The 27,734-nt window shown below is 37.8% G+C and overlaps 1 protein-coding gene across 1 annotated transcript in view; it reads left to right on the top strand.

Moving 5' to 3' along the window:
- Positions 1 to 27,734, top strand: part of SOS1 (SOS Ras/Rac guanine nucleotide exchange factor 1) — a 54,206-nt gene that overhangs the window by 1,587 nt on the left and 24,885 nt on the right. Inside the window, exons 2-8 of the mRNA XM_062571628.1 lie at positions 7,551 to 7,676; positions 10,091 to 10,222; positions 10,780 to 10,944; positions 14,527 to 14,736; positions 15,195 to 15,338; positions 18,102 to 18,212; positions 18,346 to 18,444. Of these exons, the coding sequence (XP_062427612.1) occupies positions 7,551 to 7,676; positions 10,091 to 10,222; positions 10,780 to 10,944; positions 14,527 to 14,736; positions 15,195 to 15,338; positions 18,102 to 18,212; positions 18,346 to 18,444 (987 nt within the window). The remainder of the gene's footprint in view (positions 1 to 7,550; positions 7,677 to 10,090; positions 10,223 to 10,779; positions 10,945 to 14,526; positions 14,737 to 15,194; positions 15,339 to 18,101; positions 18,213 to 18,345; positions 18,445 to 27,734) is intronic.

The raw sequence follows: 27,734 nt of genomic DNA, 5'->3' as shown, positions 1-27,734 counted from the left end.
ACTTCTCTACACTCAAACCTGCAAATGTGTGGCAGATGCTAACTCTTCTAAACTCAGTTCTTCATGAGATTACCACCTGTTTCTTATCTCCTCTCAGGCTATAGTCCAATGTGCTCCAGAATCGTAGTCCTCTTTGCTTACTATTCCTGGCCCTGTAAATGTAGAAATGAAGCATCTGTCCATATTGCCATCTTCTTTACTGAACAGCTGGATACTCTAGTTGCTGGAAACTTAAATGGCAAATGAAAACATTAAAGCTAATGGAAAAGCCAAATAGGGTATTTTACTAACTTGTTTAGCTACATGTGGTCATGGCTAGGGTGTTTAATCCTGATGGGCCCCATAAAGTAATGAACATAATTAGCGAGTAAAACTGTCAAAACTGCAGCTTGCTTACTTTGACTGTCGTCTTTGTCATTGAATTGTTCAGAAAACGGAGATGATGCTGCAGCTTTGCAGCCAGTGGACTTGAGACGTTGACCCTTTGCTGTGCTATAGGCCAAGCCTATAGCTAGAGGCCAGAATGTGCAGCTGGTAAAATAGAGAACGTAGCAGCATATGCCAGCAAGGTCAAAGGGCAGAACTGGCCTGGAGGTGAATGTAGTGCCCTGTGGCTTTTTCTGCTAGATTGCCAGAGTAAGCTATTTCAGTCAGAGTCAGATTATCTGAAGCTCATATGCGTCCCATGGTTACTAGAGGAGAGTTTTTTCCTTATGACTCCCAGTTAACTGGGCAGATTTTGATACTTTGTGTCATGTAGTGAAAGCAAGCAACTTACTGAACTCTCCCTTAAAGCCAGTTAGCCTGCAAACAGGGTTGTGATGTTTTCCTGTGTAGTTGGAAATGAGACTTGATGATTTGGAAAGACCTATACTGAAGTAATGTCTTTGATTAGAGTAGCATTTTGATTTAGTGTTGCTACAGTATGTATACTAGGAAGGAGTGTTTCCAAGCACTGAGGAGAACTGCCTCCCATGGACTGAATCGTTAAACTTTGTAACTTCAAGTTGGCTTGTAGTATGGAGTCCAAATTACAGCCCCAGAAGCGATTGCTTAAAAGCTAGGTGTTGTTAAACCATTGGAAATACGTGTTTTTCCCAAGGATTCCATGTTTTTATCAAACAACAAAAACCAGAATATATAGCAAGAATAAATCTCTTCCTACATCAATGAATTCTTAGGAAAGTATGTCTTGTCTTTCATTAGATATGGGCCTTAACAATAGGCTCTGTAATGCACTGTGTTTGCATGGAACAGCTGCATTCACAAAAAGCAGTGGTTGTACCATTCAGATCATAATGTAATCCCTTCTCTTCCGATTCTCCTTCAGATGCTGTCAAGATAGACTCCAGTGCACTCAATTAGGAAGAAAATGATGTGTACTCTGAGATGTTTCTCTGCCTGGTCACTGTTATTTTGAAGCAACAGAAAAGGAGTATTACAGAGATCCTCAGCTGAAAGACAGTAATCTTGATGATGAGGTACAAGGAAAGGAAGTAAGAGTAACACCTGATGTTTGAAATTGTAGTTGCAGAGAAGGACAGAAGGTGAGATGCTGTGCTGAAGACAGAGGATTCAAGATGTACGAAACAACAGAGCTCTTGAGTGGCTGGAGATGGAGATACGTGACTTTTAATACAGCTTGGAAAACATACTTGAAGGGGATGCTTGCATCAATGCCTCTTCCAATCTGGGTGTTCCTTCACTAGTGATTTTGTACATGCACATTATTCTGAGCATTTTTTGGATAGTTTTTCCTAAGCATCTTCCCTTGTGGCTTCGTCTTGCTTGTATAAGTTTCGTTTATGCAGTAGGAATTTCTCTGCACACCTATGATTTGCTTCTGCCCTGATATGTTATGGGATCTTATACCACTTAACGACTAAAAGGGAGAAAAGGACTTTCTTACCATACAAATATTCCACTGTTTTGAAGCAGTTGGTGAGCAGTTAACAAGGTGAGGTGTGTAAGGGGTGCTTTCACAATTTATTGTGGTCAAAATGATTGGATTGAAGTTGATTGACAACTTAAGGGGAGTTTGCTTCTTCAGTTAAGGCAAAAGTGCTTCCAGTTAAGCAGAGTGCTTCCAGATACTCTGTATGTTCTGTAGTCTGTCTTCTGTACCTTTCATGGAGCAAAAGAGACGAGTGTCTTAAGTGACTTCAGAATACTTGGGAAGCCGTGGCTGACTGAAATATTTCTACCTCACTCTTTTAATTAGCTGATTCTTCAAACTGATGACACTCCAATTGCTGCTTGTTACTCAAAATGGCCATAGATGTTCTGAGCACTGCTTTACTGCAGATGCAGGCCATCCTTAGCTTCTGGTGGTTTTGGATTCGCTGTACTTCTGATGGCTGTGGAGAATAAAGTTAAAGCACTCCTACAGTTAAAGTCTTATTGTAAGTATTTTCACTTGTCGACTGCTGCTGCGTAGTACTGCTGCCCTGATATACAAGAAATGCTAGCTAAAATCAGAATCTTGCAGCCTCAATGAATTTCTTCTGAAGTATGGATCTAAGACATCTGTATTTGTTTTACTCAGTTTTTAACTGGTCAAGGTAACAAAAAATTAGGTAACAACACAAGGCAGGATTGCCATGTATCATCAGAATTCTACCAAAAATAATACTAAAAAAATGCAAACTTTATTTAAAATATTTCTTCTTGGAGTGTTTAAGTAGCAAACAGTTAGTTGTTGGTGCTACTGTAGTCGTTAAAGAAACGTTAAAACAGACAGTAAAAAAATAAGGGCTGTAATGTTAATGAAGACTTTCAAACTAATTGAAGAAAATTCCTGAAAAAGATTCTACCACGCTACTAAAAATCTGTTGGACAAAATGTATCCGCAAAGGCCTGTTTTTACTACCTTTCTGTATTTAGTATTTTGAAGCTTAGGAAAATACTTGTAATCAGTGAAATCTTGCCCTGCCTGAAATCCTTTTGGAAGATTCCTTGGTCTGTGATTTGGGAGGGGTGTAAGAGGTGAGGCTTTTTTCCAGCTTGAGATAATGTAATGAAAATAATAGTTTTCTTTAAATCTTTTTTCCCGCATCTGGTGGCAGGAGAATATTTGGCATCCCAGTAGGGAGGGGAAGGCAGCTATGTCTCTTTTTTTCCCTTTTACAATCTATCTCTTCTTTAACTTCTTCTGTTTTATTGTCACAATACCGTGGTAAACGTGACTTTTTGTTTTCTGTAGATACTTTCTTAACAAGTACTTCAGTGGCCACCAATAACAGTGGTACCTGTACTCAACAGTGAAGTAGAATTGTTCTTCAGCGTACATCATTATTTGATTCATACTTTGATTTTTTGCCAGAATCCCAATAGATGGGTAGTCTTGCCCAGATATGGAAAAGATGATCTCTTTCTAGTATTAGATGCTTCATTTTCATTTTGGTACTCTGTTCTGTAACTCTAGAACGATTTCCTCCTGTTATGCACTTTTTTGAAGCTGTTAGAGCTTCTGCTGTTCCTGCTGGGATACAGTTTAGTAGTTGTCTCTCTACAGTCTTCTAGTACGCAGGGTTTTTTGGTATGTCCTGTATTTAGCAGAACAAAAACGGAGAACTGCGAGCCTGATTGCACTTTTAATGATGACTGGGGAGCACTGAGCTTGTATTTGTAGCTTCATGTTCAGCATAAATGAAGCCTGTTTTTTCTTGGAGACAAGGTGACTCTAAGGAAGAGAACTTGAAATTGTTGCTATGGAAGTTTGGTTTCATATCAGTCAAATTGTTATATTTACTTTGTGAGTCTCCCTTTCTTACCTGTTGTCACATCTCTTCTAAGTGCAGAACAAATTGATGTATATCAGTCTAGACCCGATTTTGAATTATTGTATGACCAACCTAGGAACTGTTCTGCAGGACCAGCCAGAGGCTAAATCTCTGTATAAATTGAAGCTCTTTAATCTGCATTCCTTCAGCTGGACCCTGTTGTTGGATTTGGTGTAGGTGCCTGCTGCTTGTGGATGCAAATCTGTTGTAGTTTATGATGTAAAGTTTGAAAGGCGTGGTTTGAGAAAGGTTTATATAAATCAGATTGCTGAAGGGTTATAAAATAAGATGGTAAATATGATATTTTTTGTATTTGTATTGCTCATTAAACTTTTTAGTTGGGTTTCATGGACTTTTTCTGACAGGTTGTCAGAAAGCTCATTACCTAATTTTTAAGCTGTAGTTTTTTCTGATAGAAATTACTTCTCATTAAAAAAAAGCCCTCAGTGGTCATGCCATAGGACTTTCCTAAAGTACTACAAGTTTACAAGTTTTATTTTTAACCAGACACTGTGCGTCTCTGCTGTTGTTCTTGATCAGAGAATAGAAAGCTGTTCAAGAAATGCTTGCTCTGCTTATCTTTTAATTAAAAAAGATCCCAGGCCTCTCCCTTTTGAAAATTACAAAAAGATTGAGAGGATTGAACATTTAAAAAAAGCAATCAGATAAGTTGAGTGACAACTGGAGCAATAGAGATAAGGATTTCTAGCTGATCTAAATTGCATATGCCCATTAGAATTTGGTGGGGTATTTTGATGTACTAAAGTTTCTGTAAAAGATCTTAAGCTGTTCTTTTAGAAATTTTTTTCTTATCATAAGACAGACATTTTGGTGTGTGTGTAGGAGGAAAGGAGTGGGTTTTGTCATTATTTAAGGGAGAGGTTAAATGCTTAGATAAGATACTTATCTAAACATCACTACACTTCAGAAGTTGTTAGTCTGTTTCTATCATGTGGATTGTGAATGATCTGGTGGGATTCAAGCCATGCTCCCTCCTTTCAAAGATGATAAAGCAGGGTGGCCCAGTTCTTTAAAATCTGAGTTGACTTTTTGAAAAAGATGGACCCCCTCCCCTATAATTTGATCTTCTCTTTTTGTAACTGGTCATGTGACAGTCCACGCTAACAGATGTTCTAATTTCTTTTCTTCTCTTACTAAATCTTGTATCTTATCCAGTGTTGCATCATGTCTTAGATTATTAACTTCTTGGGACTTGCTTTGAGTATTCTCACACTCACTGTTTCAATCTCTGTCTGAGCCTTCAGGTACTATTGTAGCTCAGATACTAAAATTACATGGTTCTATGAAAATTGTATACCATGCTATCCTGTAATTTTGCTCATTAGTCTAGTAGTTTTCTTGCTTTCTCGTGTATGACTTTGAAACCTAAATGATACTAAACCTCACTTAAGTAGCATTGCAACTTATTTACTACCTATGTAATATAGACAAACTATGTTAGTAAGCAAATGGTACCACATAATGTTTTTTTTTGACACGGTGGATATTCTACTTGTGCAGAGCTTGCTAGTGCCAGAAGATGATGGCCTTTAAGAAGAATGATGTAATTACCCCCAAACGTAAACACTTAGCAAAAATGTTTGGAACTTTTATCTTCTGAACTAGCTTATCTTTGTTGACTCTGTTTTGGCTGACTATGCATAATGTTTCAGGTCACAGCCTGATCAGATTCTTTTGTTTGTTCTTATTCATATAGAATCTGTATTACAGACTGAAAGCAGGTCACAGCCTGATCTGATTCTTTTGTTTGTTCTTATCCATATAGAATCTGTATTACAGACTGAAAGCCTATATGAGACTGTTTAAGTCTAGAATCTGTCTTCCAAGCAAGGGAGAAAACAGAGCCATTCTTCGTTTTTCACCCTGCTTCACCATGTTTCTGCTGTCTAATTGGCTAAGTAATTCAACACTTTACAATATACTCCAGCATTTTGTATTTTGAAGGGTCAGTGTAATGTTAATTTGTTAAGCTCTACTTGAAAAAAATGGGAAAAGACAGACAGACAGCCTCTTCTGGGCAGCTCATATCAGCTCTGATCTTTGAGAGAATATTTGTTCGTGTCTGTAATTTCTGGTGGGGTTAAGATGTTCCAAGACAGTACCTTATTTCAGGCGTCGGTGTTTGAATTATAAATAATGCTTGGGACTGCTGGGCATGGTGTTACTCAGGTACCTCTGAAAGCATACTCTGTAGCTATGTGTAGTGAATTTCTTGGCAAAAATGAAATGAGTGGCATAATCAAAACGCTTTCTTTAGCTAGTCAAATGGAGAGGAGTTCTGTTCTATTTTTGGTCAAGTGCTTTTAAGTTAAAGCCATAAATTTTGGAGATGTTCTTTAAGACCTACTGCGTACAGGTACACAATCCGCAAGTAATTAAACCCATGATCTGGCATATTTAAATCTTCATAGCAGTTATGTGAACACCGGAACTATGCCCAGACATGAAGTTTCCAACCTAATGAGTGCCTTAGCAGGCAAGTGGATTTCTATTTGAGGCTGTTGGGTGTTTGAACTTCATAACAGATTTAATTCTTGTTGTAACTGCAAATAGGAATGAAAACTCAAGTGTGAAATTAAATAATCATGGCAGCAATATTTGAATGTAGGCATGGGTTTAATATTTGGGTGAGACAGATTGTCGAGTTTTGATTTAAACTGATTGAGTTCTTTTGTTAGTGACTGGGTAAACTGGAGGCATTTAGAGCTGGGTGCAGTGGAGTGGTAAAGTGATGAAACTGAGTCTTGAAATATCTTGCAAAAGTTAGCAGTCAGCTTGCTCTGGCATAATATTTGCCATCACTGTTTAGGACTGAGGTTAAACTACTTGTCAGTTTAAGCTCTGAAGCATTGTGCATTGCATACCTGAAGTTCAAACTGGTTAAAACTGCCCGATTTGTTAACTATGAGAGTGCAAAGAAAAGCCATGCTGCAGACATATTTCAGAAGATAAATAACTATCTAGAAAAATAAACTGGTAACTTGACTCTTTGGGAGGAGCAAGGAGGATTCTGCCTCAACAGATTTATGCCAGTGGGAATTTACAGACACTTCTGACAATAGGTGTAGTTTACATATATGTGGGGACCAAACTTTCAAAGACTCTGAGCTGCCACTTAATGTCAATACAAGGTCGTGGTGGTATTTTTCAAAGTGTTTTCTATTCTAGATGCTGGCATCCTTTAAAAAAAAGAAAGTGCAGAACAGACTTAAGAAAATTCTAAACCATACTTATTCGTGGGAGCTAATTGAGGATGCATTAAATCATTTGGAGGCAAAATACTGCTGAAATGTGAAGGAACAATCGCTGTTTCTGTAGTGCTCTGTCTTTGAAAAAGTTCTGTAGTTGTTTTATGATAGCTTGAGTGGCATTCAACAAGATAGAAAAGAGAGAAACCTCTAGTTAAAGCTGATCATATAAAAGTTGTAAGAGCTAGGGAAAAGACAAATGTATGCAGTGTTTTTTAAACAGTTTTCCTAATTGCCCTGCTGAGCACTATTATTAATTAGGTTTTTTCTTGACATTAAGTATTACTAACAGCAATTTGAGTGCATTTAACTTTTGAGGTTTATATTTCTACAAAGTGTAAATTAATGTTTCATTTAAATCTGTCTGGTGTGTCTTAACAGCTGCAGTGCACACAATTTTGGTTGGATTTTTTTTAACTGAGTTTTGCTCATTCTTTTTGTAAGCATGTGGTTTGGGGAAGAGTGAAATTCAAAGCTTGATTTCTTCTATTTCATATAGGTTCAGGTGCAAGTCCATCCTAAACTTTCCTCTACTGAAGATGCTTTACAGTATGTCGAGGAGTTAATTCTCCAGTTGTTAAATATGTTGTGTCAAGCCCAGCCAAGAAGTTTTCTGGATGTAGAGGTATAGCGAATATTTATTACAAGTCTGATCTGTGTCTTAAGCTTAATCTGAACTATTGTATGAAAAGTCTAATTTATTAATCATTTTAAAATGTAAAATGCACAGTATAAGAAAAACAGTAATTGTGTATCTTTATGTATCAGTTAGCCTTCAGCATAAAATCTGCTTTGATCTGAGCTACTTAATAGCTTTTATTATGTCAGTTGAATTTGTTCAATACACAATAAAACTGTCTTTGCGTAAGTGTATTATTGAATAATAGATGGTGAGAGTGACTTCTATAGGTAAAACTGACTGATTTCTTTCGAAAGACCTTTTTGCACTTCTGTTGCATTCAAACTATAGCTGCTTAGTCTGAAACTTTACGCTACTTTCTCAGCATGATGTTTTAGGCTGATTTTCTCTCTTTTCTTATTCCCTCCCCCAGCAATTTGAACAAAAATAGTTCAGTCACTTTCTCAGAATCAGTTAAGACTACTTTCCTCTGTATTAAAACCACTAAGAGTTATTTTTTCAAAGAGGTGCAAACTGTGTCACTTGGAGAAGAAGCCTGAAATTTCGAAGGAGGGGTATATGTTTTTATTTCCATCTGAGAAGCAACCTAAGCTATAAGCTTATAGCTAAGCTATAAGATCATAGCTAAATCATAAGTTCTAAAATTATTGCTAAGTTATAAGCTATAAGGTCTTGAACGTCTTGGTAGCCCTTGCGTTTTGACCACCTATGGAAGACAACTGCCTCATTACAGACTGCATCTGCCGTGTGTATGCTGGTTTTCCAGTAGCTGGGGGCAGTGGCTGTGCCAACTTAGGTAACAAAACAAGATGCAACTTCCTTAAGGTCTTAAGAAAGCGGTGCTGGTGGCTCCCTGCCAGAGGGGTGCAGGGAACTGAGGAGCAAACAGGTTGTGGGCAAAGACTTGTGATTACTATGAAGCTGGAAAGCCAAGAAATAGCTGTTTTTTAACTCATGGATTCATGAATTTCTTCTTTGCACTTCTCTTAATTGCTAACCCCTCTAACTGTGTTTCCGTGTCCCCTCTAGTGGCTGGCCTGTTCTGTGACGTTGTTTCTGGTGTTAGCTTAGGTGACAGAGGTTTGTGAAAGATTCTGTGCAAGTGTTGTGTTTTTTTGTTTTTTTTTTTAACGTTGTTAAGCACAGCATTAAACATAGTGTTATATTAAGAGCCTACAGTTGTGAAGTCAAGCCCTTAGGATGAGAAGTGCAAAAAGTTAAAGGCGATCAAGCAACCTCAATTTACCCCCTTTGTGTTTATACATGATGATGCTGTCTTATAATTATAAGGTCATACACCCATATTTTCCCCCCAGGACACCTTCATTGTTCAGTCAGCAGGCTGTACGATGCTAAGGGAATGAATCAGTATTGGATAGTGAATTAGAGTTTTGTTTGTAGGATCTCTCTTTTTCTTGAAGTGCAGGTAAAGCGGGGGGGGGGGGGAAGGCTATAGTTTGGAAAGTTAGGTGCCCCTTTTACAGAGCTCAGCTTTTGTAACAGAGATTTTGTTTGCATACCTTGCTTTGTATGAGTTCTTCCTAAGTGACTATTAATTTCATCTTCCTCATTTTATTGTTACTCAAATTGGGGTTGTAATTACGAAAGTGAGCACTCGCAACCAAAACAGACAGTGGGAACTGTGGTCTGAAGAAGAAAAAAGTAAAGTTATCCAAGAATTGGATTACTGGTATCTTTAGACTCCAGGGCTGCAAAAAAAAACTCTAAAGTTTTTGAAACTCCAGAGACCTGCATGCAATTCCCAGCAGGGAAGCCATTCAGAGCATAGGAGGGTGTAGGTATGTTCAGGCACCCTGTCTGCTGGAAGGAGTAAACTATGAGGGGAAAATCAGGACAAAGTTCTATTGGGCATATTTGGTCCAATTATAGTCTGTAAAACTGGTTTTTGAAAAACATGAATGCTTTTGGACATTCTCTTTGTTAACATGTTCATTGCTATCTTCAGAATGGTTTCTGTGTGAGTAATATACAGTTTGGACAACATACTGATCAGTGAAGGTAAAGCAGAAAATGCATAGCATCTCATTCAGTGACCAGTATCTGTTCTATACAGGGAATCAAGTGCTATGATAACATGTAGTCATGTAATGTATGTAGTCGTGTAATGTAAATGCTGAATTATCAGGCATTTTCACAAAGGGAACAAAATGCACCTGCAAGGGGAGCTTAATTCTGTCATTTCTTCTATTTTGAGCAATAGATTTTTCTGTGTTAATGATAATCTGGTACTCAAACTATTGACTTCACAGATAAGCTTTAACAGTTGAAATATTAACGTTATCTTGCATTCCGTTAAGTAATGGAAAGCACTTTCTTAATGTAGTAATATAGCTAAACTCATTCGTAAACTTAACCTTTAGTGCTGTCTTCTCTTTAAGGATCGTGTTCAAAAAAGCTTTCCCCATCCTATTGATAAATGGGCAATAGCTGATGCCCAATCTGCTATTGAGAAGAGAAAACGAAGAAATCCATTATCTCTCCCAGTAGAAAAAATTCATCCTTTATTAAAGGTAAGCAGTCGTATAATTTTGTTTTCAGAATATAACCAAAAGTCATCACCTTTGCTTCATGTAACGTGTATGCTGTCTGAAATGCGAATAAAAAGGAGTAAATACAGGCAGTCTGTAGTTTAGTGTTACATAATTTCATTTTCAGTGTTTGCAGTTTAGTGAATAGTACATATTTTTTCATTTAGACATTTATGACTATTTCTAGAAATTTCTTGATTGTTTTCTTGAAGTCACATATATGAAAAAAGAATAATCATATTTGTAGCAAGTGAGTGCTTAGCTTTGTTTATCCAATAGAGAATTAACGCATTTCAAAGAGAGAGGTTTGGGGATAATTTTTGTCTATTGTCGTCTCCACATTTAATAGTGGACTAGGATCTGTGATGATGCTGTTTCCCCCTAGGCCTACAGACTACTGTACTTGTATTACTAAAATAGACTGTAGATATGTGGCGAATGTTTATTGAGTATGGTATTATATTTTTGATCTTTTAATTGTATACTATGATATATGATCAACTGAATAACTGTGGAGCACTTGTTTTTTTCCCTTTCAGGAAGTTCTAGGCTACAAAATTGACCACCAAGTATCTGTTTACATAGTGGCAGTATTAGAATACATTTCTGCAGACATCTTAAAATTGGTTGGGAATTATGTGCGGAATATAAGGCATTATGAGATTACAAAACAAGATATTAAAGTGGCAATGTGTGCTGATAAGGTAAGCATGACTTGTTTCTTATGTTAACAGAAGAAAAGGTTTAATTAAGTCTTGAAAGGGTAGTGTTTACTCCTTATTGTGTACATGGAATGTTGCACATTTAAAATAAAAATGTGTTTCACTAAAGTATGGTTCCAGGAATATAGCAAAGCTACCAAAAAGTTAATTGAGTTTATAGAGTTGTTCTTTGTGCTGGTTGATAGTCCAGTGTCTCTTCTTCTGAACTCTTCACTCCTCTAATCCTAGCAGTGTGTGGATGCTTTAAAAGTTGTTGTGAAGCAACATTAACTTCAAAATTTAACATTCCTAAGTTGTGATGGTGGAGACTTATTTCATAGCTTGAAAAAAAGAAAGCTAAGCTTAAGCATGGGCCTTTTCCCAAAATAAATAAAGCTGTCTTGCCTGTGTTTAAAAACAACAAAAAAAGTTTTAATGGTCTAATAATTGAAAGAAAAGAAGGAAAAACGTACATCGGCCTATTTCTCCTTAGGAGTCCATATTTTCATCTGCAAGTAGTCTTTTCTGTAGCTTCACAGAGGAGTCACTAGTTTTAGACAGGAGTTGCTTTTCCCCAGTGATGCACCGGTGCTAGAAAGGCTCCCTTGGCTCTTTCAGGTGCTTGTACACTCCATCTTCTATGGCCACCTCATCAGTACCTCAAATTTTCCATCATTTCAAAAACAAAGCCTGAAGTAAGACATCCTTCCTCCCTGCCCCCTCCCTTTGAAGGAGGGAAATTCAGAGTCTCTAATCTTGCTGAAGTTTAGGAATTTTGAGACTTACTGCCTCTTTTCAGTGCTTGGTCTTGGTCTGTCTTAATCAGTGTCTTTTAGTTGGACTTGTCTCTGTATTTCAGTAAGTGTCTTTTCATCCTTGCTTCCCCTGCCCAGTCTCACTTTCTTTGTCTTAATAGAGGGGAGGGTAAAGGAAGGTATCTTCTGAGATCTTGAAGTGCAAAGTAATTCTCAATTGTGGCAGTTGTCTTGGTCACTCTTGAACCTGCCTGGGTCATTGGAGAAAAGCATTTGTATGATTGTCATGATAACAGGGACAATGCTGAAGTGTGGTTCTTTTCCTCCTAGGTGAAGCTAGGAAAAAGCAGTTAGCAGAAGAGTCATGATGAAGTTGATTTAGGAACTTCCATCACAAGAAGCACTCTTATATTAGAGGAAGTCTTAATACATACGCAGCAGAGACCTTCAAAAGGTTCTGAAGGAAAGAGCAAGTGTGTATTAGGTTCCTACCTCCAGCATACTTTGGTTTTTATTTCATGAAACAGAGCCACCAAAGCATTTTGCATGGTCTCACATGTCTGTTTTCTCTAAAGCACTTCTGCACTTCTTTTTGTGCCATCCTTTCCTCTGAAAAAATTTGACATGTCTGCAAAAAACAAGATATTGCAATGCAAGCTATTTTTCTTCCACTATCTGCTCATTCTTCTGAATGGAGGACAGACTAAATCATATACTTGGGATATAGTTACTTTGATTACGTTCTGTGGATTTCATAGGAGCTGGATGTGCCTTATGATTACAGCCTGGAATCTTCTAGCTCAAGTATACCCTAGAACTGTGTCCATGAAATAATTATAAGCAGTGGAGCCTCCTCGAATACCTGTGTTACTCCATCTAATTACCCACAGCAGTGCGCTGGTAATATCCCACTTTCTAGAATTAGTTAGGATTCTGCCTATAATCTGAATTCCATGTAAATTCAATGGCTTTAAAAGATGATTCATCTTCTGTTCTTAGGGTATGTCTTCCAGAAGTCAGTCTTAATGCAAAATGTCCATTGTTCTACTTCCACAGATGTTTTAAGACCAGGGTGTGTAGCAGGGACCTCTGACTCATTAGGAGGAAGAACCTGCTGTGTGTCCATTTCCCTCCCCACTAGACCTGTACATTATTGAGTGTTAGGAAAAGATCTGAGTGAGGAATGAGTGCTCTAGGTATTTCTTCCAATAGTCGGGTCTGATGAATCTACCAGACCACTTCTAGTACTACTAAATTGCCAAATGTTCTGTGCAGAATACTTCATTTGTCTAATATGGGTGTTCAACAGCTTGCTTTATTAATGTCTTCTGGGTAAGTGAATGTAACATGAAGTCTTGATTTAAAGGAAGATTTCTGCATGTACCAGGCTAAATGTCATGTTGTTCATTGAGAAGTTTAATTTCTGAGCTCCAGTTTGATAATTATTTTGCAAAACACTTTTCTACTGTTTTTTACCATTTTGAAAGCTCTAGTTCATGTTCAATGTGTCAGCCTTTCTTCATATGGCTCTCAAAGGAGTATTTACAGTTTTGATTGTGCATTTTGCCATGCCTCTGTTGTCTTGGTGATTGACAGCAGCCATCTTCATCTCTGGAGCATACAGATATAGGTTGCCATGGCTTCACCCCCATCTCTTCTTAATGAAGACAGCACATAAAAGTTCTAATTTATTTTGGGATTTTTATTTATTGTTTGGTTATACTTCAGTGATGACTTCTGGATGGGGATGTAGCTCTGAGCACCAGACTTTTAAATAGTGTCCGATCTGTCTATCCCAGGACAAATTCATCTTGTGTAATAAACTGTGTATTTTGATGGCTTGATCTTAACATTTTATACGTTGTTGTAGATTAAATGTATGGACTCTATTTAGGCTTTCTTTTTTCTAAAGACACTTCAAGTTAGAATGCACTTCAATAATTTGTAGTCAACATCTCTAGTTTACCTTTAAGATGTTTTTTGTGTTTCATAGGCAGCAACCTAAAGTATAGTTTCTGTTAGCCACTTGCAAAGTCGTTGTAGTAGTTCCTGACTCAGATGCCATATTTGGAAGAAGTATTCGGTAGCCTGCTCAGAAGACCTTTCTTTTGAGAAGTAATTACTAATTGTTTGTGTTTAGTAAGCCTTGCTTGGGCAAATGAGTGAACTAGGACTTTTGGTAGTCAGTTTTTAGAATTCCCTTTGTCTGTAGTTCTACAACCCAACCACTTTCTGAAACTGGAGCCCTTCTTTGAGGTTCTGTTTTAACAGGAGAATTCAGATGCCATTAAGGATAGAGACTAAGGCATGTACAGTGTATGGGTAATCCCAACAGACATTGCTGATTAAAGGGTTCTGAGGACAATTATGTGTGGCTTCCTGTTAGGAAGCCTGCTAAAGGTGAAAAGCTAAATACACATACTTTTTGACATCAGAAAATATAATCTCTCCAGAAATTCAGCACAGCAAATTCAGAATAAAAGAACATACGGCTAAATGCTATCTTGGGATACTTTGTAGAACTCTCGGTTTTTTAGAATGATCGATTGATTTTTAGGACCATGTTTTTGGAGAGATGCCTGAGTTGGTCTAAATGACTGGAGATTCTTCAGAAATTGTCACTGCAAATAGTAGTTCTATGACTTGCAAAATTGTAGCAGTGAATGTTGCTTTTGTAATGCTCAACCAATTGCTGAATGATATGCATAAATCTCCTCTTGCTGATCAGTCTAATTTTATGACAATAATATATTTCCTTCTCCAGTAACTTACTGGTAGATTTTAAAAAGATGATACTTTCACTGTGACATTCTCCCTCCCTGTTACCTAGGTGTTGATGGATATGTTCCATCAAGATGTAGAAGATTTAAGTGCACTGACTTTATCTGATGAGGAACCCTCCACCTCAGGGGAGCAAACCTATTATGACCTAGTGAAGTCATTTATGGCAGAAGTTCGACAGTATATAAGGGAACTAAACCTCATTATCAGAGTTTTTAGAGAGCCATATGCCTCCAACTCCAAATTATTTTCATCTCATGTAAGTATTATGTAAAAATTATAACTTCCTATAATGTGCTGTAAATCTAGCTGAACTTTTTTAGGACTTAACTATTGTCCAGTTTAACATATCCATAGTAGGGAAAGCACTGTTCTTGAGTTCTGAAATGGAAATCATAAAGGAACACTTGTGGGGAAATACTAATTGATTCTGTAGAAGAAACCACCCAGCTTGTTCTGCTCACTTGCAGGCATGTAATTTAAGGTTTGTCAGTGTTCTTTTTTGCCATTTTTGAATCATAACTGTTTATGCCAATTTACAGTGTAAAATTTTTTATGTGTTACAGGTAGATATGTCTAAAATAGGTTTTTAAAATCTTGTTCTAATTAATACACATTAACTTTCGTATTGTAGTAGAGTAGCTGTGCACGTATGTTTTCTCTTGGAACTTTATTATCCATTTCTTTGCAGTTTTTTCTTTCTATTGCTTTTCACAGGATGTGGAAAATATATTTAGTCGTATATCAGACATTCATGAACTTAGTGTAAAATTATTGGGCCATATAGAAGACACTGTTGAAATGACAGATGAAGGTAGTCCTCATCCATTAGTGGGCAGCTGTTTTGAAGACATGGCGGAGGTAAGAAAATAATTGGTGCTTTTTGCTATTCATGTGCATTTTACTGACCTGCACTTAGACGCTAAACTGTCTCTTTTCTAGCTGCCTTTGATTAGGTTGAGATTTCTTCTTCAACTTCTGCCTCTCCATCATGGACTGTCCCATTTTTGTGACTACTTTGACCTTACAGTCTTTAGACCTCAACTTCTGTAGGTCTGTTTAGCATTTAGTTTTGGGGAGAACGGGCACACACAAAAGTAACGCTTGTGCCTCAATTCGGATGGGAGTGGAAATATCACATAAATCAGGACTGCTGCAGGGAGACTAAGTTGAGCAAGGGCTTCTTTGCTAGCAGACTTGCTGACCTGATGAGGAGGACTATTAAATTAGGCTTTGTTGGGGGATGAAGACTAAAACTCACAATAATTGAGGAAATGAGGAGGAGATGTGCATAAAGGAAGGCGTGACAAGAGGGGCTGTCACACTGCCTTTGAGAAAGCTGAGTGACTGAGGGCTGATCTGAAATGTCTGTTCTCCAAGCCACATGCATTTGCGTACCGGCAGGAGGATCTGGAACTCTGCAGAGTTGCAGAGCTCTGATGTCACTGGAATTAGCGATGTGGCAGAAAAGGTGGCACAACAGAGGGTTGTGTGAATAAATACAAGCATTTAGGAAGGACAGATAGGGAAGATGAGTTTGGGAGACTGTACAGAGGGGCAGTTCAAATATACAGAGCTCTGTCATGAAATGGATAATGGGTCTGTTGAACATCTATGGATTAAGATCGGAGCAGGAGGCTACCAAACGGGATGTCATGGTCAGGCTTCTGCTGCAGACTGCCTGATCAAGAAGAGAAAGTAGATAATGCCTTCTTTAAACAAGTAGAAGTAATCACAGACCCTGTTTATCTTGAGAGAATAACCATCTTCACATTTGCTGGGAGGACAGCTTACTGGGGCTGAAGTAATCCTGGAGATTTCTGGAGTGCACTGGGGACAGCTTTTTGCAGGAGGTGCTAGTGGACCAACTAGAGAAGGTGCTCCACTTGATGTTTCTCATGAATAAGAAAGAAATGATGGGACTGTCATGCCTAATGGCATGCTTGGCTGCAGTAACCTCAAGATAGTGGAGTACAAGTTGTTGAGAGAAGTGCAGAAGACAAGTGGCAGGCTAAAGATGCTACGCTTTGGGACAGCGATTCCCTTGTTCAAGGAATTTGTAGACAGGATCACACAGGAAGCTGCCTTAAGGGTTGAAGGAGTTTAGGAGAGCTGATTGATCTTCAAGAACAGCTTATTTAAAGCACAAGGAAGATATATTCCTACTCCCTAAAGGAAAAATGGACAGGTGTAACAGAAGGCCAGACTGAGCTCAAATTGAAGTTTCTTGTTCAGCCAAACACAAAAAGGAAATATGGACTTCCCAGGAGAAATGTAAAAACGTTGTCTAGGTGGGTGGAAATGATATTAGGAAGACTACAACTCAGCTGGAGTTAAACTTGGTGAGGAAGGTAAAGAGGAACAAGAGGGCCTCATATGGAGATGGGGGGAAGCACAAAGAGGGAAAACAAAGAAAATGAAAGTATCTTAGTAGTTTGGAAGATCTTGTGATGAAGGACATGAAATGGGCTGCCGTACTCTCTTTTGCCCAGCCTTGACTGGCGAGATCTGCTTTTAGGCTTCCCAGTGCTTTAGCCTAGTAGCAAAGATTGGGGGAGAAAGGTAAAGTTAGGGACTACTTGTGTAACCTGGATATATGCAAGGACAAAACTGCTGAGGCAGCTGGCTAATGTCATTCTAAGGCCACTCTCTAGCATCCTTGAAACTTTGTGGTGATATGTGGAGGTCCCCAATCACCAGAAGTACAAGCATTAGGCCGGTTTTCAAACAATCTAATGAGGAGGATCCTGGAACCTACAAGGTGGTCATCTTCACTGTGGTCACTGGGAAGGTTATGAAACAAATCCTTCTGAAGTTCATGTCTAGGCATATAAAGGCCTAGAAGGTGGTTGAGAACTGCCTGCACAGACTTACCAAGAGCGAACTGTGCCTGACCAACTTGACCCTCTTTTAAGAGGAGACCACTGGCTTTACGGACAGGGGGAGGAGCAGTGGATATCATTTGTCTGGACTTAATCAAGGCCTTCAGCAGTCTCATGTAGTATCTTTATAATCAGCTTGGTGAGATGTGGCCTAGCTAGCTGAACTATAAAGTAGGCATGGAATTGGGTAGGCTGCCAGGCTTGAAGGACTGTACTCAGTGATACAAAGTCCATCTAGTGGCCAATTGTTATAGGCATTCCTCAGGGTTTGGTATTGAGGCTGATGCTATTTAACGTCTGTAATAGCGAAACGGGAGAAGATGGAGAAAGCACCCTATCAAGCTGGCAGATGATGACATTGGAGGGCAGGTCTGCTTTTTGGAGAATCTGAAAACAGGCTAGAGAAATGGGCTGACAGTCTCATGCAAATTAATAATGGCAAATATGAAGTTCTGAACCTGGAATGGAGCCACCCTGCACAATAGTCCAGCTGACTGGTGGAGAGTAGCACTGTGTGACACATCCTGGGGTTCCTCGGGAACTGGCAGTGCCCTTGCAGCGGGAAAGGCTAACTGCCTAATAGGATGGACTAGGAAGTGTACAGCCAGCAGATTGAGGGATCCTTTCTGCATAGCGCTTGAGACGCCTCTGGCGTACTGTATACAGTTTTGATCTTTCTTTAAGACATACATGGTTTCGATACTAAATCACTTTTGTAAAAATATGCTATATTTTTTCTTAGGAGCTAGCATTTGATCCATATGAATCATATGCACAAGATATTTTGCGACCTGGTTTTCATGATCATTTTCTAAGCCAATTGTCAAAGCCAGGAGCAGCGTTTTATTTACAGGTAAATTTTTCTTCTTTTTTTAAGCAAACTATGTCATTTTTTAATTACGTGATAATAATAATGTGATTGATTTACATTATATTGTTGCTTCAGTACATTTATTGTTAAAGATTGAAATTTATTTTGTTTCTAGTCAATAGGTGAAGGCTTTAAAGAAGCTGTTCAGTATGTTCTACCCCGGCTGCTACTTGCCCCTGTTTACCACTGTCTTCATTATTTTGAACTGCTAAAAGTAAGAATACTGTGTCCCTGTAAATGTTGTTGGTTGTGGTGTGTGGGTGTTCTTGTCTGTGTGGTTTTTTTTTTTTTTTTTTTTTTTTTTTTATCATGCTGTGTTTTAGATCAGAGCTTTGTGTGCTCAGTTAGGTGTAAAATGTTTTATTAGAATCTGAATAATATCCATTTCATCATAGCAGTTTTATATGCTCTTGTGTCTACTGTGACTGAATACTGGCTTGTTTTTTCATGCAAGTTATACAGCAGCTGATGCTTTTTGTGTTGACTAATCAAGTTACTGTAACTATTAAAAAAGGAAATCTAGGAGATCTAGGTACACATATTTTTAGAGTGATTGTAAGGCTAGTTGAACAGTGGTAAAAGATAATGGGTAAAATGACAGTATTACAGAAGATGTGTTAAGTACCTCTCAAGATGATACTTTGTAAATTAACAAGCACAGTAAGATTCCCTTTTGGACTTCATTTTCTTTTGGTAGAACCTTTCATGCTCCCCTTCATGCAGCGCACGTTCCATGGTGAATGGATATGAGGTGATATCTTTCCTTCAGAGGAAAGGCTTGGTCGATGTGTACAATTTGGGGGCTTTTTGTAATAGGACCTCATATTAATAGGGTAACAGTAAAGATTTTCTTTAAATGTCCATGTTACGCAATAGCTTTGAAATATTTTTGCTGGATTTATCAAACAACATTGGATAATTTTTCAGGAGCAGAGCATTTGAAGAAAATTTTCAAGCAGATTCTTTACTTTCACATAATGGAAACTCTTAAGGGTTGTAGTTTTTCGAACTTAATTACATGGGGGAATTAGGATGAGAAGTAAAAAAAAAAAAAAAAAAAATCTCTGCTTATTTGAAGAAGTCTGACTATGTTTTCTTCTTGCATGCTTATCTGGCTGTCCTGAGAGGAGCCAGTAGTTGGGTCATCTTTAAGTTTGTCTACTTTAAGTCTTTATATTCTTAACGCTGTTTACACTGAGTTGGGTCTACAAGTACAGTTTTAGGGTGTTACTCTTCTGTGTCACATGCTTTTTTTTTTTGAATTTTGAAACTTATGCTCAATCTGTCTCTAGCTCTTGAGTTTGAGCTGACTTTTCCAGTACTTTTGACATACTAAACGTTTCCTTTCTTGACTGTCTACTGGAGGAGAGGTGTCTGCAGACAGCTTGTCTGCATTTTGTGTCATAAAGACCTGCACAGCCATAAGATTCCTCTGCTCATGCTTTTATCATACAGTCTCAAAATGTGGTACTTAGTGGCTTTACTTAGTTTCCACCTGAACATGATACTTGATTGACAAAGCATAAAGATGAACGTTGCCTAAACTGTAAGAATCCTGTGTTGCTTCTTGCCATTGGATATCTTAGCAGGGAAGAAGAGAGCATGGGTGCTTTAAAAAGTAGGCAGCAGCTTGCCTGATCCTTTTTCTAGGGCTAGTCAAATGTAGGGCCCAGGTCCAGAAGGTTTTTAATCTCTTTGCAGCTCCTGATGCACATTTCATGTAAAATTCTTATTTCTTCCCTTTAATTCTCTGCACTCCCCTTCCCCACCTCCTGGCGTGTAATTTGATATGGTTGACTTGGATTTTGTGCTATATCTGATTGTTTTCCAGGTTGTTCCACTGTGTTTTCCATGTACCATTCTAGCAAGACACTCTTCCCGGTGGTCTGACTAATGTGATGCGCCTAAGCCACTACTGCCTGTTCTGTGCACGTGAAGCAAGACAGTAGCTTTTGTGGTAGTGATCGTCTATCAGCTAGTACATGTGCACGTGCAGTGTATGAATACTTCCCTCAAACAGCCTCTGCTGGCAATCTCATTTTCTTTCTTACATCCGGAATCTTCAAACAGATTCCAGTCTGCTCATACTTAAAAATGCCCGGATTAAATTGCTGCAGAAGGGTATATACTGCATTCTTTAGTTTTATAATCCTACCGATTTCATTGATACATGACTATATTAAATTCTTATGTGCAAAGGGCCCGGACTTAGTGATTGTAGGCATATATATCCATAATTGAGTTAAATATGGATCTCTGGGAATGAGGAAACAAAGTGTTGGCACTGTATTGCATGTAATGAAAAAACGTCTTATTTTGCTTCAAGACGAGATATGTTTAAGGATAAATGGGTTAGCATTTTTCTTTGAGCTATGTTTTGTAATTTTGCATGCTTTGAAGTTGTCTGTTTTAAATGCATCTCAGTTACCTTCTAACTATGCAGACTACAAAAAAGTGAATTTCTATCCAACGATGGTTATCATATTTAGAAACTAAAGTCCTCCTGAAGTTTGGCAGGGCACCAGGAACACACAAATATATATTCTATTTTTAGCTGAAGTTTCTTGTTTAACTTTATAGGAAAATTAGCATATGACTACAGGCTTTGTTTTCCTTTAAGCAGCCTAGAAGTCCCCAAACTTGTAAACAAGAAATGAACCATATAAAATAGTAGCTTTATATGGGGCCATCCTTTGTGCAAATTTGCAGGTACTGTAAACAGTTTTTTTTCAAATGTGAGCTGTTAACTGAAAGGTAGAGTGGTGCAAACAGTGCAGTGATTTATTACTCTGAATTGTTGAAAAAAGTTTACAAAACTTAATTTAAATCAGGCATTGTCTCAGATACTGTAATTTGTGTGCACGTGTGGTATGCTTTCTTTTCTTTGGGTGAAGGAAAGATTACTTAAAAATTCCTTTTTTCCAAGTAGAAAGATCTCAAAGCATACATTAAACTTTCCTTGGATAAAATAATACATTGTGGAAAATGGGATGGAGGTATAGAGGTATACAAACATACATTTTTATATTTATATCTATATATAAATAAAGTTGATGACTAAGTCCATAGTGGATTCCTAGCAATGTAAATGCCTCTAATTCTGAAATACAAGATTTTTAAAATTAACAGGGAATTACCTTTCTGTTTTCCAGAAAATCTATTCTCCACCCAAATGCAAACTTAACTTCCATGGCTTATGAGTAGAAACTTTGTATCGCCTAGCTTATATATATTTTTTTTTTACTTAGAATCCTACATATAATGAGTTTAAATTCTCAAGATGCCTACGTTTCACAATAACATCTTGTAGGTGGCTTTTTTTTCCTAACTTTGTTCTTAGATGGCAAATGACTTGTCTCTATGCAGTTCAGCTTGAGTGGAAATACTCAATTCAGCTTTTTTTTTTCTTTTTTTTCTTTTTTTTCTTTTTTTTTCTTTTTTATTTTGGTCTGGCTCTTTCATTGTGTTAATGTAACTTGAAAAAAATCTGGTTTGGCAAGGTCTTTCAAGATAAGAAACCCTTCCCCCAGCCTGATGGTGTTAAATTTGCTACATGGTGCTGCAGAAGGCATAGGACGGTGAAATGTGAGTAGTTTGGAGCTAGAGTATATTTCTGCCGATCCTGTAAGTCTGATGCTCTATTGGGCGACGCATCCCAAACTATTGTGGACTTTGACTTCACTTTGATTCTTAGCCCTGCTCCAGCTGGATTCATGATTCAGAGTATAACGTAAATTAATGAAGCAGTTTTGTGATCCCATCTGTAGCTGACGTAATCCAGGCAAGGGTGGAGAATCAGACTCTTAATTAGCTGAATTTTGGCAGTCTGCAGAGTTTTTACAGTATCTGCAATTACAGATCGTTGTCTTGAAACATTGTCTGCATAGCTAGTATTTAGTGCAGGCACTGTAATTAACAGGTTCTCTTGCTTTAAAAGGCTCATTAAATGAATATTAACGACAGAAAATCACAGATTCGGACCAGCTCTGAATTATTTTAAGAAAGTATTTACTTAGTGTCAGCAAAGGATTTTGTTTTTGCAAGTCACTTTATAGTCTGGCTTGCTTCTTTCCAAACACTGCAGCTTGTATGTACAACATTGTTTTGAGATAAAAATAGAAGCAAAATGTTATTGTTTTACATGTATTTGTATATGTAACTGCAGATGAGCATGAATTTGTTATATGTCTATCAGAGATTAAAAGTGCAATTTCATGCACAAATGCAAGCATATCTGTTGGAGGAAATGTAGCTTAATTAATCTGTTGCTAATGTTGGACAAGGACTGCATAGAATTTTTGAACGCTTCTGGGGCAGAAGCGCTGGGGTAGTGTCAAAATCGGTCTCAAGTCTAAGAAGAGATTTCCTGGAGTGTGGCATTAGGTGAAAGAAATTTAAGCAACTTTTTCGTGTGGTTAAGCTATAAAGACTTAAAAACTGCAGTACTGTAAAGATACAGACCTTATTTCTGTAGTAGAAGTTGATGTAAAGGAGACTGTATTGTTCTCATGTGGTTTCTTTTCTCCTCTAAATGCTAGTGTGTTTTTGCTGTAAGTCAGCTATGCATTTGGCAGCAGCCGAGGGGAAGATGATATGGAAAATAAAGCCTCGTCACTAGTGTGCATGGGGAAGAGGGGAACAGGAGGCCCAGCAACCACAAACTTGGTTATTGTTAATCTAACTATTTGGGATTTCTGAGGTCATTTTGACAAGTTAGGCAGAGTGTATGTATTTTTTTTCCTTCTAGCTGTGGGACTTACTGGTGGGTTGCCTGTTTATCTGTCCGAATCTGTAAGATATATACACATGCATATCACTTCAGTGTTCAGTGAATTATGTTCTGTTGCATAATATTTTCTTTTTACAAAAGGTTTGTCAGGGATTTTCTTTGAGTAGTAGATGTATATTTGCAGGCAGTTTTTTGATGAGAAGGAATTACATTGAAGAGTGTGGGGGTTTTTTCATTATCCCCCTAAAATTACTTTTTTGCAAAAACTGAGTATTAGCTAACAAAAAAATAAATATTCCTCCTTTTACTTGGCTTACAGTCCTCAGTGACACTTGAAGTGTTATTGCCATCCTGCTATACCAACAAATGCTGTACTTTGATCCCTTGAAGTAGGGAGCAGGATGGCAGTGGGCCAGGCTGCTCTCATCCAGACGATGCCCTGTTCGAAGAATGGAATGAAGCACTAGCCAGACTCTGACTCTTTTGCCTTCACTTATGTACTTTGGAGTTTTGGTGGCCTGCTTCCTAATCCACTTTTTCTAGGAACATTCAGAGACAAAATTTCCCTGGTTCTTGAGGATTTAGGAAAGCTTTACCGGGGCGGACTGCTCCCCAGTTCTGAATGGCAGCTGCCTCATGCTAATTGAAGGTAGATAATTCTTTATTTAGCTCATGTGGCATCAGTTTGTGCTGAATGCCTAGGGCCGTATTTTCATGACAATAGATGACTGTTATAGTAACGTGGAGAAACTTTGATCTTTTTTCCCCCTCTAAATAAAAATTCTGGCACAAATAAATCAGAGTTGTATATGAAGGTGATTGATTATTGCAGTTAAGACTTTCAGGCATTGTAAGCCAACAGTTTTTGTTGCCAAGACATTTGTAATGTAGTCTTTGGTACCCTTGCATTCATGTATGGTCTTTTAATTGCAGTAGTAGTCTGTTTCCCTGTCCTTTATTCCTGCCTCAGTTCCTGTCACCATCTGTACACGAGGAGATCTAAGAGAGGTAGTTCTATAGTTAAGATATTCAGCCAGAATGTTTTGGATGTGGATGGGGCTTTGGATCTTGCATTTTAGTCTCATTATCAGTATGCTTTCTCTGTTTGCTCTCACTGCTGTGGGAGGAATATAGTTTTTCAGTGCTAGGGACAATCTTTTCCATCAATACTTTGATCTCTCCAGTGGAGACTGATGGAAAAATCTAGGAAACAACAAATAAAACAACAAGCTACCTTTGTGGTTTATGTGGACCAAGCTGTCCTCATTGAGGGCTGCTTGCATCCCTCTCCTCCTTCACGAGCTGCGTCTCTTTTAGTTCCAGCTATTGCCTGCAACACCCACTTTGTCATTTGCGCCAGACTTTCTTTGCACACTCTGTTCTTATTTTTTTTTTCTGCATTCTGTCAATCATTTCTCAGGATGTGCGTCTGTAAATCTGTGCAGAAGGGCAGAGATTTGGAGAATTGCCCTGGAATGCAGCATGGTAATAGCTGCCATCAGCTGGGTGCTTTTTTCTTTTTCTTATTTAAAAAAAAAAAAAAAGGCCAAAGTTGATAGTTTTGCTTAGCAACTGATGGGATTCTGCTTGTCCTTCCTTTCCTATGCTGTTTTTTCTTAATCCTCTCTAAGATCAACTGGGCTCTACTATTGTCTCCCAGAACGAATCCTGACATTTTAGAATTCATCAGATGTAGCATTCAAAATTTAACACATTTGTATCCAAAAGTAGTGGTGTCATCGTTTCAGCCCTGCAGACTTGGCTGTTAAAGATCTTACTTGAATTGGGTCGAAGCAGTGAAAGTGGATTCTAATCCACTTCGAAATTACAAAAGAGAAAGGGAAGATATTTTCAGATTGAATTGTCTTTAATGTGATGGAAAATTTTGAGGAAGAAAGTGGAAGACTTCAATTAGAAGTGTGGAAGCATTTAGGTAAATATTTTGTGATATTTCAAATACAGAGCTAAGTAAGTATTATCAACTTAATTATGCATTTTAAATTTCTAATGTACTCTGCAGGTCTACTCCTAATGATGAGGCAAAGCAAAATGACAGTAAGAAGAGAATTTCGGAGCATGTAGGCTCTGGAAGGATCTGTGTGAACTTGTACATTGGTTGCAGAAAGGTAATGAATCTGCTATGGAAGAGATGTCAGCATGTGCAAAAAATACATATTTTTGAAGAATGCGGAGCTTTTTCTTTTTTTTTCTTTTTTCTTTTTTCTTTTTTTCTTTTTTTTTTTTTTTTTTTTTTTTTTTTTTTTTTTTTTGTTAATATACGTGAAGAGAAGGTGTCTTGTAAAGAAAGTGGCCATTTCCCCAGGATAGGAATCTGAGCATATAAAATACATATAGACATTCTGCTCACAGCTACTAGCCTACCAAAAACCTGAGTATTTAGGAAATGGCATTATGAAAATATCAAGTAACTTACTTGAAAAAAAGCTTTGTTTTTTCTATCTGTTCCTTGCTAGAGCAAATGTTAATTGTGTAAGCTCAATACGCAGAACTGGTTGCATATATGAACTCCTATTTTGGCTGCTTAAAAAAAAAGTCAGAAACTGAAAACGTTTTTTCTGCTGAGCAGATCTTGGTCAAAATATCCAGCAGGCTGCAGTAACAACTGTGGAATAGAGTCTCCTGACAGGCTGTACCCTTTCATGGGAATACTAGGGGCAAAATTGGCAGCTCAAAACCTGCCATGGAAAATGTCAATGATGAAAAGTCAACTGACTAATTTCTATGGGGTATATATTTCTAAATAGATCTTCTTGACTTTTTGCTCTGTGTCTACTTCTAATTTGGAAGAAGACACTTATTTCAGAGTAGTGTAATCACTCCTGAAGCAAATCAGTTAAAATTTCATATCTCCCGCCTCCCCCACTGCTGGGAGTAAGAGCATCCATATCAAGAAATCAAAGCAGCAATTCTTTGAATCCTTACTTTTCTTAAGTCAAGTGAAACAATCTGGACTAAAGTTTGACATACTCAAACTTTCTACATGTCTTTCAGATATTTTTTTGAAATCACATAGACAAACTGTGAAAGAACTGGGATGCTTGTACTGAAAGCTGATGAATAGGAAATGCTGCTTATTTTCCTCTATTTTTAACACTTTACTCATACAGTAAAATTTCTAGTGGACTGCCTATAGTTTACTTTAAGTGAATTAAGATTTTTTTATATGAAATAAAATGATGGCTTTTTAGCTCCTGTCTCTTTTAAAATGTTTCATCTTCAAGAGAATGGACTTTTTTGTAACTAATTATCTAACACCTGGGATTGCTGTTTGATGTGTTTATATAAGATTATGTATTTTAATTTAATTTACCTCTTATAATTAAACTGAGAAGGCATAGTTGATAAGAAATTTTGATCGGAGGAAAGAACTTTGCCATACTTTGCCAGTATATTAAGTTCTGTTTCCACTCTTAAGAAAATAAGATTCTCTGTAATGCAAATCTAAATAAATAGCTACATACAGGTGTGCATATGTTTTTGCTACGCTGTGTTCAAAATTGAATTTGCATGAAAATGAAAGGATTTTTTAAATCTGAATGCATTAAAGCCATGAATGCATCTCTAGCAATACAGCGCATTGAGTTTCCTTCAAGCTTAGTGTGAAGTGCCTTGTTGACTGTTAGCGCTTTTCCGGAAGTATAATGCAGTTCTCACTGCTGTTGCAGATGACTTTTTGATGCTTTCCAAAAAAATAGAGAGATTTCTGAATCAGAGTGCTTTTTCTACTACTACTACTTTGAGCCGAGTTTTTATTATTTGGAAGACTCACAAGAAAGGCAGAAGAGATCTTGGGCTGTTGTTAAGAAAAGTGGCTACTGGGACTGTTTTACAGCAAAGTACCAGCACATCTATCAGTGTACATTTGCCAGAGGAGAAACCCTGTTCATTTTATCAGAGGATTAGCTTTTCAGTAGATACTTTATCTTCAGAAATACATTGAAGAAAATGGGGAGGTATTAGAATAGAATTTGGAGTAACTATTTTCAAATTCTCATGAATGTTGCTTATTTACTTAGCATTTCCTTTCAGAGAAGATAGCTAGGTTGTGCTACAGATCGTGCTCCAAGGATTTTGTTACCTCCCTGTGGGATTCAAAATGTCTAAGGAAGTTCCCTGCGGGGTGTTGAGAAGAGGCGCTCTAAAACAGCTCTGAGAGTACAGCTGCGCTTCCACACCTTAGGTGGGACCTCTTAGGAACCGAATATCTTGCCTTGACATTTCAAGGGGCAGCAGGTTTTGTTAGCACCCTCAATCAAGAGACCACTTGTTAAGCAGTAATGGAACTGCAGTTCAGAAAATTCGGTTGTGATTTCCCTACCTCCCACCTACTGTCTTGCATTTTGCTTATAGACTCCGATCTGTGATCTCTCCTGTCGTATGAATCTGGGAACCTGCACTTCATAAATTTAAGTGGTTAGGCTTAGGATAATCTTCCAGGCAGATACCAGTCTAGATCCTGATGCAGGAGCTGAAATGGAAGTTTTTATATCCTTCGCTACAATTATTAGCACTGTTATATCTTTATAGTCTCATCATATATACAAATGTGTTTTCCTTCATTGCCTTTCTAGATGGATGTCTTCCTGACAGCTTAAGGGAAGGAATACCATAGTCTAATTGTGGGTGTATGAGGAGAATTTCTTTTGTATCTGTTTGGAATTTCCTGTTTCTTGGTTTTATAAATATTATCTGATCCTTGCGTTGTGCAACAGGTAGAACAAAATATCTCATCTTCTGCTTTTTGACATCCCTTC

Source organism: Rhea pennata, chromosome 3 (genome assembly GCF_028389875.1).
Source record: "Rhea pennata isolate bPtePen1 chromosome 3, bPtePen1.pri, whole genome shotgun sequence".
Classification (NCBI taxonomy): Eukaryota; Metazoa; Chordata; class Aves; order Rheiformes; family Rheidae; genus Rhea; species Rhea pennata.
This window is presented reverse-complemented; position numbering and strand designations above follow the sequence as displayed.